General features: G+C 34.9%; 1 protein-coding gene across 1 annotated transcript in view; it reads right to left on the reverse strand.

Moving 5' to 3' along the window:
• Window positions 1–3,530: 3,530 nt before the first annotated feature.
• NUP155 (nucleoporin 155) overlaps window positions 3,531–12,359 on the reverse strand; it is a 74,311-nt gene continuing 65,482 nt past the window's right edge. The window contains exons 29-35 of the mRNA XM_059916259.1: window positions 10,991–11,120; window positions 9,710–9,823; window positions 8,908–9,028; window positions 8,344–8,454; window positions 5,911–6,047; window positions 4,587–4,693; window positions 3,531–3,947 (exon numbers count right to left, since the gene is read on the reverse strand). Coding sequence (XP_059772242.1) covers window positions 3,809–3,947; window positions 4,587–4,693; window positions 5,911–6,047; window positions 8,344–8,454; window positions 8,908–9,028; window positions 9,710–9,823; window positions 10,991–11,120 — 859 coding nt within the window. The 3' untranslated portion in view covers window positions 3,531–3,808. The remainder of the gene's footprint in view (window positions 3,948–4,586; window positions 4,694–5,910; window positions 6,048–8,343; window positions 8,455–8,907; window positions 9,029–9,709; window positions 9,824–10,990; window positions 11,121–12,359) is intronic.

Below are 12,359 nucleotides of genomic sequence, written 5' to 3' on the forward strand. Positions count from 1 at the left end.
AAGGAATTTAGTGGTAAGTAAGGTAGGTGGACAGATACAGTGGACTGATGTGTGTCGAACATCCAGTTCTTTAGGAAAGCACTTCTTTCCTGTTACGTAGAGTTTGGGAATGATCCTGTACCCCAAAACTGAGTCCATAACTCAAGCTGGGTCAATCACCACCCTTCCTGGGACTTGTCTGTTGAATATACCTCTGGGTTAGATTAAACAGAATGAAGTAACTTGACACTGTCTGCACTCTCCCAGGGCTTATGGAGCAAACTGTAGAAAGACAAAAAAATAAAGATGGAAAGAAAAGCAGAACTGACCTAGAGACAGCCGTGAAGATGTTGAGGTTCTGGATCTAGTCATGTGGAAGTAGCTCTATATTTGGACTTCTTAGTTTTGAGGGCCAATAAATTCTTCGTTTGCTTAAACTAACTTGAGATTCTTGTTATTTTTATTTTTGTCAACTTCAGTGGAGTCCTTGTACGTCACACCAGGAATCTGAAATTTCTTCTGAAGGAAAAGGTGGGGGTATAATATATTTAGGTTTACATTTTTAAAAGAAAACTCTGACTTTAGTGCAGGGAAAAAATGAAGACGGGGTCCAATTAGAGGCGGGAAAACCACTTAGACACCATTGTAAGCATCCAAATGAAACAGGGTACCTGATTAAACTCTAAAAAACTAAAATAGTGAGGTAATTGGACAGATATTTCTTCATCAATAAATAGACTTGCTTAGAAATTGGTGACTAACTGGATTTGGAGGGAGGGGAAGGAATTTACAGATGAGACCTGTATTTCTGATTTGAGTAATTAGATGATAAAGACAGGTAGAAAATAGAGGAGGAAAAGGAGGAGGCAAAAGGCAGAGAGATAGAGGAATGAGTGCAGATTTGGTCACATTTTGAATGAGGATCTTTGGCAGTCATTCAAGTGGAAATGTTGATTACACAAGTAGACACTCAGCTGTGGGCTGCAGATATGAGAGTCCTAGTTCCCACATGGCAAACTGATTAAACTTAAAAAGAGTTATTCTTCCTGCTAATAGGAGCTGCCAAAATACAAGAAGCATAGCTGGGTTCTAAAACAAATGTTTAATTTCAAACATGCCATAATGCAGTAGAAATGTTTATTTGAAATGAAAAAGAGTAAAAACAATAGTATTTTAACTAATATGTGAAGCAGAACAACAAAACTGAATAAAAATAGATTACATTAGTTCTTACAAATTTTTGGATTAAAAAAAGTCTTATCATTTAGCTTCAATTTCCTTATGAGGAAACTTTCCTTATGAGGAAAATAAAACTTCAGAGTTTAAATGATTTACTAGAAGACTCAAAAATATTCTCCAAAATTTTTTTATTATTAAGAGAATTTAAATGAAAAAACTGATAGAAAATGAAAGGAAAGCATGCGCCTTTCAAGACCTTCAGATTCAATGTTCTATTTCTTTATTTTCCTGATACAACTGTATCACTATCATAATTTCCCCCTCATGAATAAGAGGAAAAAAGATGGAGGTGGGAAGCATCCTGAGGAAGAGAATGAGTAATATGTGAGTCCTGAGATGAAATCAACTATAAAACATTTAAGTGGAGGAAGTTTATGTGGTTAGCAGAGAGGTTTTCAATGAACAAGTCACTAGTAAGTCCAGGTATATTATACTAAAATGCTGAACATACATTTCATGAATTTCAGGATCAATATCCCATACCTTGTACAGTTAACTCAAAATAGATTTTTCTCTTTCCTAAACATTTTGCCATACTAAAAAGATCTGTCTAAAATATATGTCAAAACCAAGACTTTCAGTGACTCCTCACTGCCTACAATGAATGCACTGTTTCATATGTTTCACTTATTACTCATTGCCTACATATGTTTAATAGTCACTATAAAGAAATAATGTGTTGAATGAACACCAAATACAAAGTGTATAAATGAAGTGGATGAATGTGCTAGAACAATGCTACTCCAAGTCTGATCCACTTACCAGTTTCACCATCACATTGAAGGTGGAATATCTGTTTTAACAGGCTTTTGAAGTGATTCTTATGAAAGTTAAAGTTTTAGAAACACTCTTCTAGACAACTAAAAAGAAGGAGGGGATCTTAATTTCTCTTAGGAATCTTACCACCCTCCAAAGGATACTGAAAACATCTGCTGTGTGGTTAGAATTCTTAAACCCTCTCAAAAGATGTTATGTAAATGAAAGAAACAGGGTTCAGATTTCTGATTCTTAAGGACCATTTAGCCACATTAGCCCTAATGAAAGATGTAGCTTCATTATTTTCAGTTCAGTATACTTAACATATATATTAATGTGCTTATATGTAAATGTGCTTAAAACAAAAACATGTAGCAGAACTGGAGTTGTGGCTAAGCACAGCATTTAAGCAAGACTTTCATTTTAAGTAGACATGACAGAATTTTAAATTTACAGAATTAACAATGTGTAGCATACATTCATTTTACATATTCAAAAAATCTAAACTTAGGGAACTGAAAAGCTGAAAAACATGAGAGGTAGTGGTACCTAATGAGTGGTATTTTGACATTCTATTAAATATTATAAATTAGAAGATTATAGGAGAAAGGGAGTTAAATTCTAAGAGAATACGGAAAGGGCAACCCATGGTCTTGGGAAAAAAATAAAGGTGGAAGGAAAAATATTTTCAAAATGTATTTTGAAAATTGTTAGACATACATTAGTGACAATAGGTAGAAGGTAATTACTCTTGGTAGCATAAAAGGTAAGAGGAAAGGAGTCCATGTTCTTGTTTTTTTGTTAGAACTGGTCATTCCCACTTTTTTCTCCCTCCCTGTTGCCATGACTTGGGGGCACTTGGTTTTGTCATCCTAATTTTGAAGATTAAAAACTATATTACTAACAATTTTGCTTCATATATGGTGTGTCTTGGGTGAAATGTGTGTTGTGGTAATTGATGGGGGAGGGAGGAGGAGGAATCAGATAGGGAGCTCAATCCATAAACTAGTTGTATCCTCTAATGCAATGGTTCTCAAACCTGACATGTACCAGAATGTCCTGAAGGGCTTATTAAAACAGAGTGCTGGGACTCATCCCAAAGTTTTGGGTTCAGTAGGTTTGGGACTGGGCTGGAGAATTTGAATTTCTAACAAATTCCCAGATGATGCTGATGTGATAGTTTGGTGCGTACACTTTGAGAACCACTGCTTTAAAGGAATCAGTAGTCCCAGGCCAAAGAAGAGCTAGGTGAACACTGAGGGAAAACAGTTATCTCCCTGCATAGGTTTTTAAGACATAGAACATTAGTTACAAGTTTATCACTTGCTCAAAAAACAACCAGGTGTGTATTACAAGGATTGTAACTGACCAAATCAGTAGTTGGAAGAAATTTCTTTCCAAGGTTGAACCCAAAACCTAAATAACTTTTAAAAAGAGACAGTCTTTATTTGCCTATTTAGGAACTGCTGTAGAATCTAGTATTATGGGACTGGACCTGTTCAGTTAGCCTATTTAAGTTTTGATACTTGAACTAACTTGAAAATGAATACTATAAATTCAAAATAAGAGTTTTTTATTTTTTTATCTTTGTGTTAAAATCATAAATAATCTTATTTCATTTGTTTAACCTGATTATTAAAAAACAAAATAGTATTATGTAGTAAAAAAAGAATTCACCTGCAAATGTACTGTCTGCTGATACCAGCCACTTATTAAAAACACGTTTCTACTAAAATTATTCTTAAATTCTTAGATTTATAGCACCTGAAATCTGGACCCAGCTGAGCTTTTATTTTACAGATCAAAATGCATGGATGAAAATACATTACAATAATTAATGAAGCCGTTCTAGTTTAGCCTGAAGAGATTTAAAATTCCCAGTGATGGCCTGTACTGCTGCTGAGGAGCTCATAGACTGGAGCTCAACCAGATAACCACAAACGGCATCCAGGCAGAGATTTGTGAATCTCCTCCTGTAATGAAAAAGACACCTGATCAACCATCTACATATTTAGAAACATTTCCTCCTATAGGACCTCCCTTCAACTTCTGCTAACCTTACTCATTATAGTCCCACATGAGAGCAAGGATCATGTGATTAAGTAAATGGCAAATAAATGAAAATAGAGAAGGAAACTCAGGGGGTAGGTGGATTACCACATCACCACCATTTCCCTTTTGAAGATTATTATAATGAGAAGGAGGCAGTAAGGGATGACTCCTTAAATTAATATTAAATTATTTACATTCATTTGGCCTTTTCAAACAAATATATCTTGAAATGGCCATTAATATCACAAATACATAATTGAACTTCCTAGGCCACTAATTCAAAGTGAAAGGAGTTTAGGAGTAATTCATTAATTTTATCCTGTCACCTTTAGAAAGACTTCAGGACAAGGGTTGAAAAATGGAAAAAACTCTAACCTTTCATAAATACTGACTGGTATCATTCAAATAGTTATTGCAAACACGCACAAGAGCTTAAATCTCCCATACTTCTTTTAGTTTCCATATCGTGCCCCATTGTCTCCAAATTTGTTACCCAGGTATTTATTAGGTACATTTAAAAGCCTTTGGTATATAATAAAGTATATCTAATTCATACTTACCTCTCACAATTTAAAACTTGGCTAGGATTTTCAACATATCTTGTCAATAGTACATGTATACAATCCAAAAGGTGCAGTGGCTTCTTCATTCTGTTCCAGAATGGATCCTATAAAGAAAAAATACATCTTGAGTTGTAAGACAAATTGTGTCAACTGATTTTTTAATCATTTATGTTAGTTAAAATAGTCATCAGTGTTCAAAGCAAAATTTACTGATATTAAAATAAGCATTTAATATTATGTGGTTACTAAATTATATATCTGATTATGGTTAATAATGAATAGCACTGAAAACTTCATTGTGATGTTATTTAGGAAGAATATTTGATGTATCGATCCACTGTGTAGAGCATATAAATTTCCTGTTTAGGAACCTGAGGTAAGAGAAGAAAATCCATCTCTTCCTATTGGCTGTGACACCATTTTTACTTTGAACTTATGCAGACTTAATCCGATAGTGTGAATAAGAGACTAAATCAGTAGTCAGAGAATCTTAATTCTAGTTCTGGCTTCATCATTACTAGCCATGTGACTTGAGCAGGTTATTTAACCTCTCTGCCCTTGTCAGATGTAGTAGAAGATGGGGATACTACTACTTGCTCATTTCCATCATGGGCTCATTGTGAGTTTTAATGAGATATATAAGTGCCTTGTAAAGCACTGTATGAATGTTTTGACGATGCTACTATAATCATGACTAGTATTAAACGCAATCCAGTTCAACAGGTTTTGTTTGGTTTTTGATCTCAGGATAAAAATTACAAAATATACAGTCCAATAAGGTTAAATATGGTGAGAAAGATCATTTTAAAAAAACTGAGGTATAATTGACATATAACATGTTAGTTTCAGGTGTACAATATAGTGATTCACTGTTTGCATTCACTGCAAAATGATCACCATAGTAAGTCTAGTTACCACCCGTCACCATACATAGTTAAATTTTCTTTTCTTGTGGAAAGATCTTTAAGCACTGATATTTTAGATGAGGTTACAGTGAATAAATACACTGATATTTTGTTCCTTTAAAGTAAATGATAATTCTTCATGTATTTAGCCTGTTCCACTAAAAGTAAAGCATATATAATTATGTTTATTAATATTAAAAAATATTTGATTTTTATCATGATATATCGCAAAGCAACTCTCATTATTGGTTTTAAGTCTGAAGCATAATTTGCTTAACCAATGAAGCAAATTTCTGATACAACTGTATTAGATGAGATACTTACAAACACACAAGCAAAATACTCCGCTCCTGTATCTAGAAAGTTAATTGATTTAACTAAATAAATTATTTTATTTTATTTAATATTTTCCTTACCCGTGACTTGAACAAGTGATCATATACTTCCAGTAGTCTAGGTAATGGCACTCCAATTTCATTCATTGTCTGTATCACAAAACCCACATCCCAGTTCAAAGTACAAACTTGCTGCTCTAAGAACTGCACAATAAAATCTGGGGAGAGAAAAGGACCAGAAGTTGGGATTGTTAACTTGTTTTTTGCCCCCAGCGTTACTGAGATATAATTGACATGTAACACTGTCTAAGTTTAAGGTATAAATGTGATAATTTGATACACATACATATTGCAAAATGTTTTCCACAATAAGGTTAGTTAACATGTCTTTCACCTCATATAATTAACATTTTTTTGTTGTTGTAGAATTGTTGACTCTTGATACTAAAAAGTAGGCCTTACTCATAATTGAACAGTTTCTACAGGAAAAACTTTTAAAAAACAATTAAAAAAATTCTTTTAATAAAAAATAAGGCATATACCAAAATATAGGCAAACCTATAGAGATAGAAAGTAGATCAGTGGTTGCCTAGGGCTGAAGGTGGATATAATTTCTTTTTTGGGGTGATGAAAATGGTCTAAATTTAATTGTGATGATGGTTGCACAACTCTGTAAATATGCTAAAACCATTCAATTACACACTTTAAAGCTATTAGAGAAAAAACTTATTATAGTGAATTTGGAAAACAGCAAAAGAACAAGAAAATAGAGACCATTCACAATTCCACTATTGGAGAGGACCCACTGATAATATTTAATATCTTGAAATACTATATCTTCAATTTAACAGCTTTTCAGAAAAGAAGCGCTTACTGCATCTAGATTTTAGAAATATTAAATGTAATATTCATAAGATTCATAAGTTATTTATTTTGATGATTCTAATAGTGGTCCCATTCTCACTTTTTACTACCTGTTACATCATAAATAAGATTTTTTGTTTTAAACTATCTATCTATCTATCTACTTATTTATTTATTTATGGTTGCATTGGGTCTTCGTTGCTACGCGTGGGCTTTCTCTAGTTGCGTCCAGCGGGGGCTGCTCTTCATTGCGGTGCACAGGCTTCTCATAGCAGTGGCTTCTCTTGTTGTGGCTCGCGGGCTCTAGAGCGCAGGCTCAGTAGTTGTGGCACATGGGCTTAGTTGCTCCGCGGCATGTGGCATCTTCCCAGACCAGGGATCGAACCCATGTCCCGTGCATTGGCAGGCGGATTCTTAACCACTGTGCCACCAGGGAAGTCCCATAAATAAGATCTTAACAGTAACAATCAAATTCTTATTTATGGTACCTAAAATCTGAGACTGACCAATGTGAGTAACCATGGGCAAGCGGAGTCACTGAAAAAAGTGCCACTGAACCTGCATCTCCCCTACAAGTTATCATACAGAGATTGTGGAAAGGTAATAAAAATTCTAAAGACTCAATTTGTTCTAGTTTGAAGCCCCCTGGAACCTGTTTGCCAGTGAGAGAGTGATAGAAAAAGGAAGGCCTCTTCTACACTAAATTTTATTGGGCTCAACAATTAAAAATCTTAAGTCAAAGCAGAAATACCTTCAAAAGGGATTGTGTACAATGTGGCCTTTTTGCTATTAAAATTGTCAGGTTTCACATACTCATAAGACATATATATACAGTTGCTCTTTATTTTCCTGATCAATGAAATGGCATGGCAGTTTTTTTGGCATGGCAGTTTTTAATACTGTACTTACAAGAAATAAGGGTATGATTATAATAGTTTTATTTCTTACCATGTCCAGGGAATAAATCCTAAATCAGAGAAGGTCTATAAACAAGTCTGGATCTTCATATTTTAAAAACAATTTGATGTTATAAGCGTTTTCATGTTTCTCAACATTTTTCAAAAACACAAAGTGCTTATTTAACATTCTACTGTATGAATATATTTATGTTGAGTCTATCGTTTTACAACCAAAGAAGACATTATAGGTTGGCAAATGGCTTATAACAGAGTCTCCTACATAACAAATAGTCAGTATATCTGGTTAAGAAAGGAGTTCACAAAAATTACATTTTTAACACAACTACTTGCTATTTTAAAGAAAAATATGCCCCCAATATAATAGGGGGCAGTTGAATCAATCACAGATCATCCATGCACAAAAACATCAGCTATTTTTCCCTTCTCTTCAAGCGTGTATAGGGTTACCAATAATATAATCACTACGGTCTGTTAGTCAGACTATCCCAAGATAGATATATCAACTTGGAAGGTCAAGCAAAGAGAGTTTCATACCCAACTATTCATCAACAAATTCTGCTATTCTTTGGAGGTGTTTCTTTCTGGAGAGGTAGAATTAAACTGCAGAGCTAATAAATAGCAACAACAAAATGATTTTGCTCTACAAACCATTATTTTTCCATGTCAATGAAGAAAACCATCAAAACAAAAAGATAAAAGCCCCACGACCGTAGCTAAGGTTATGGCTTACCTAGAGGAAAGAAACGAGGTGTGCCGGCATACATCTTGCCAAGGAGCACAATCTTGAGACTAAGAGCATGCATCCTGTCTGGGGAGCTCAATGTCACACTTTCATTCAGTTCTGTAAGAAAGAGACATGTCACTAGAAACCCAAACTGTTTTTATTGTGAAAATTTTAAATTGACTATTTTATTCTGTTTCAAGGTACAAAATACTAGAACTTGTACGCACGTTAATATAATGAGCAGATTCTGTGTTTCTGTTACTGTCTGATATACTTTCCACTTACCAGGGCACTAGTTATGAGATTCCGAGCTAAGTGTCTCAGAATCCCTTATTAAGCAGTATAAACCACAAAAAATGACACATCTTTTCTGAGGGTCCTCTCAAATATTTACTGGGATCATTCTCTACAGGATCGCCCTCCACCATATCAAGTACCCTCTACTTCCCTCTGTTTAGGTATACACAATTCTCATGAGCCCTAAATATATGACCGTTAGCAGCTTACATTCACTCTTCTACTAAGTCACTAAATAACGTACAGCTAATACACCTATAAATGAACACTTACCTTTCTCTATGATATCTTGCCAAAGTGTCTGCACCAGTATAGGGTCTGAATAACCGGCACAATGAATTATTGCAAGTTTACATTCTGCAAGTTTAAATGGGTCAGCAAATTCCCCATAAAGCTGTAGGAGAAAATGCCAACATCCAACCAGAGATTAGTATTCAGAAATTAACAGTGACGAACTCCCTGAAAGTTAAAAGTAACCAAAGATTTTATCTAAAGTTCCTAAAATATGATACAAAGATGTGATGACATGTAGGTAGTCGTAATGCCAGATTAAGAATGGTAAATGCATGGAAAACACATTTAAACAGATTTCAATATGTGTGCCTTTTTTTTTCTTGGCTGATAGCAAGATACTGCAATGACATTTCTTTTAGAATTAGTGTTGTCTAAACTAAGGTTTGAAAAATCACGGAAATACTGACAAATCTAACGGTGCTTCAGGGTACTTAGAGAAATGTCCATGAATAATTGAAAAAGAAACTGTTCAGAAGGGTACACAGAGTGGGAGAGGCTTGGAGAGTTAAGCAAAGATAAATTACTTTTTCAAGATCAGAAACAAGGCCATAAAATAGGTGGCAGGAGTTTTAACAAAGCCCCATGTGAGGCTGATAGATTCTTGATAGAAATTGGCCTGGAAAGAGATACATAGTTTTTTCTAAGAGTGAGATACCACAGTGGTGATGTGTCAGCCCAGTGATGTGCTTCCAAAGATGGCTTATCTTAAACACAAAATAAAATGCAAAAGAAACAAGATAATAGGTGACTACTATAGGAGTTTCACTTGCTTTTTTATTACCTTAGTTATGTCCATTAGCTCAGAGTCCAGCTGAGAAATTGCATCCTGTACAGAAGAATGATGGGAATATTGCCTTTGTAGTGTCTCTTGTATCTGAAGTTGGATCCTAGCAACCTAGTTTGCGTAGAAAAAAATCAAATCTTAAGTTCTTCATGATAAATCACCAGGTACTTGAAGGAATGACTCCTAGTATCTGACTTTAAGTTTGTTAAAATAAAAATAATATATAAATAACAGCATAGTGACTACAGTTAATCATACTGTGTTGCATATTTTGAAAGTTGCTAAGAGAGTAGGTCTTAAAAAGTCCTCATCACAAGAAAATAAATATTGTTGTAATCATTTATGGTGACAGATGCTAACTAGACTTACTGTGGGGATCATTTTGCAATACATAGAAAAATTTAATCATTATGTTGTATACCTTAGCAACTGTTATATGTCAAGTCTACCCGAATTTAAAAAAATGTATAAATAAAGACTTCTTTCATAACAGACTAGCAACCTTTCATTACAACATAGAAGATTACACAGGGACTGTGCTGTGACAGAGAGCCTTTGCTACTCACCAACACATGTTTCGCCCATGATTAGAGCCAGACAAACTGGCCAGTCTCTACTTCCCGGCCTCCTCTGCTAGGAGTATGGCCGTAAGACTATGTTCTCTTCAAAGGAATGTGAACAGAAGTACAGTATGCCACTTCAGGGTTGAGGTTTTTTAAGAGTGAATGTGCTTCTTACATGCTCTTTTCACTCTTCCTCCCTTTGGTCAAAGAAAAAGGTAAGGCCATTGGAATGGTACAGCCAGAAAATAGAACTTGGGAACTGACATCAACCAAGTAGAAGAAAGCCACGTGCCAATCAGGAACACCAACTCTGGATTTTGTGAATGAGAAATAAGCTTTTGTATGTGGACCATTATACATTTTTGTGTCTCTTAGTAAAGGCAGTTTAGCCCACTCTACACATCTACTTATTAGCCTCCAGAATAAACGGTGAATGTGACATAATCTGCTTGGTGTTAGAATAGTTAGGATAAATCTCTAGAAATGCCACAGAGAAAACTTTTAGATTACAGCAATGTCCTAGGACCCAAATGCTGTATCATTAAAATCTTTTAAAAGATTTATATATAAATATGAAAAGAAAAAAAGAAGGCATAAGAGATTAAAATTAATACTGACTGCTACAGACCTATTATTTACTAGGGGAAGAGAGGAAGTGGACTAACACGCGGCTACTAATCAATGTGGATAAGACTTAAGTGTCGTTAGCACTTACTTCCATTTTTTCTTCTAATTCATGAAGGAATTCACCATCTGCAGCTATTGATGAAATGGCAGTGGAACTTTTGGCACTAAGAATGGCACGAGCAATGTACTCTAGTCGCTGCTGAAGTGAAATTTCTGTGCTGGGGGGAAAATTCTTATTTTTATTCATGTGAATTCTTAAGGATCCAATATACATATATATCAGCTATGAGGTACGAATTATGCCAAATTAACATAAAAGGCCATTTGAAACTTGAAAAATTAGAGGATTTCTAATAAAAGAGATCCACAATTTAAGTCAACACATAAATACTTATGTTTACCTCCAAAAAGTAACTTCCTATTTTAATACTTCAGTATATTAAAACTTGGATTATTCTAAAATTAAATTAAACTTTTTATTATTCCTCATATTCTTCACTTCTCTACCTTAATGTGGCAAATACTACATTTCATTTTCCACACAGCAACTAGAGTGACCTCTTAAAAACAAAAATCAGATCATGTCACATGCTTTCTTAAGACCCTCCAATCTCCTTTACCTACTCCTCCAACCTCATTTCATTCCTCCCTTGTTCACCATTTCCAACCCCACTGGCTTTCTTTTTTGTACCCTAAACATGATAAACTTAAATCTCATGCAGTGCCTCTTCAGAGACCATAGCTTCTGTGCTTAAACCACTTCCTCCATTTCTTTAATAGCTGCCTCTTCCTGTCATTTGAGAATCAATTTTAATGACAATTTGTCTGAGGCCTTCTCTGACCAACCTTAACTAAAGCGGCTCCCCATTCCCCAAGGCACTTTCTACTGTAATATCCTGTGTTCATTGTATTTATAGAATATGAACTTGTCTGTCTATGGTCTTTGCCCACTAGAATGAGAGCTCCTTAGGAGCAGGGATGGTGTCTATCTTGTTCACTACTCCCTTCCTCAATGCCTTGAATTATCACTGGTACTCAAAATCTATTTGCTGGCTGATTGACTGACAGGTGTCAGAAAGCCCTAAGCATGTATCCACCTCCATGATTACCATCTTCAGTCCTTTCTAATCCCCTAAGTCCATCAGACCTGGTTCTTTGACATTATAAAGCAACTTGGCATTAAAGACAAACATACTAACTCATTTAGTTGTTGGCAACCCCTCAGATCAACCAGTATTAAATGAAACTTTTGATATCTCCATTAATGCCAATCTGAACCAGGAAAAAACTGGCTTTCTTTTACTTTCAGAGAAGGTCTTACTTAGAAAACTGTCCTTCTACATAGCTATGGCTCCTATAAGTTTTCCCCTTCCAAAAAGAAACCAAAAGAAAGAAAGGATTAACTCCTTTCTCCTATCTTGCAAAGTATGTGTGTGGATGACAGCACTGACCATCTC

The sequence above is a fragment of the Balaenoptera ricei genome, chromosome 3 (genome assembly GCF_028023285.1).
Source record: "Balaenoptera ricei isolate mBalRic1 chromosome 3, mBalRic1.hap2, whole genome shotgun sequence".
Lineage (NCBI taxonomy): Eukaryota > Metazoa > Chordata > Mammalia > Artiodactyla > Balaenopteridae > Balaenoptera > Balaenoptera ricei.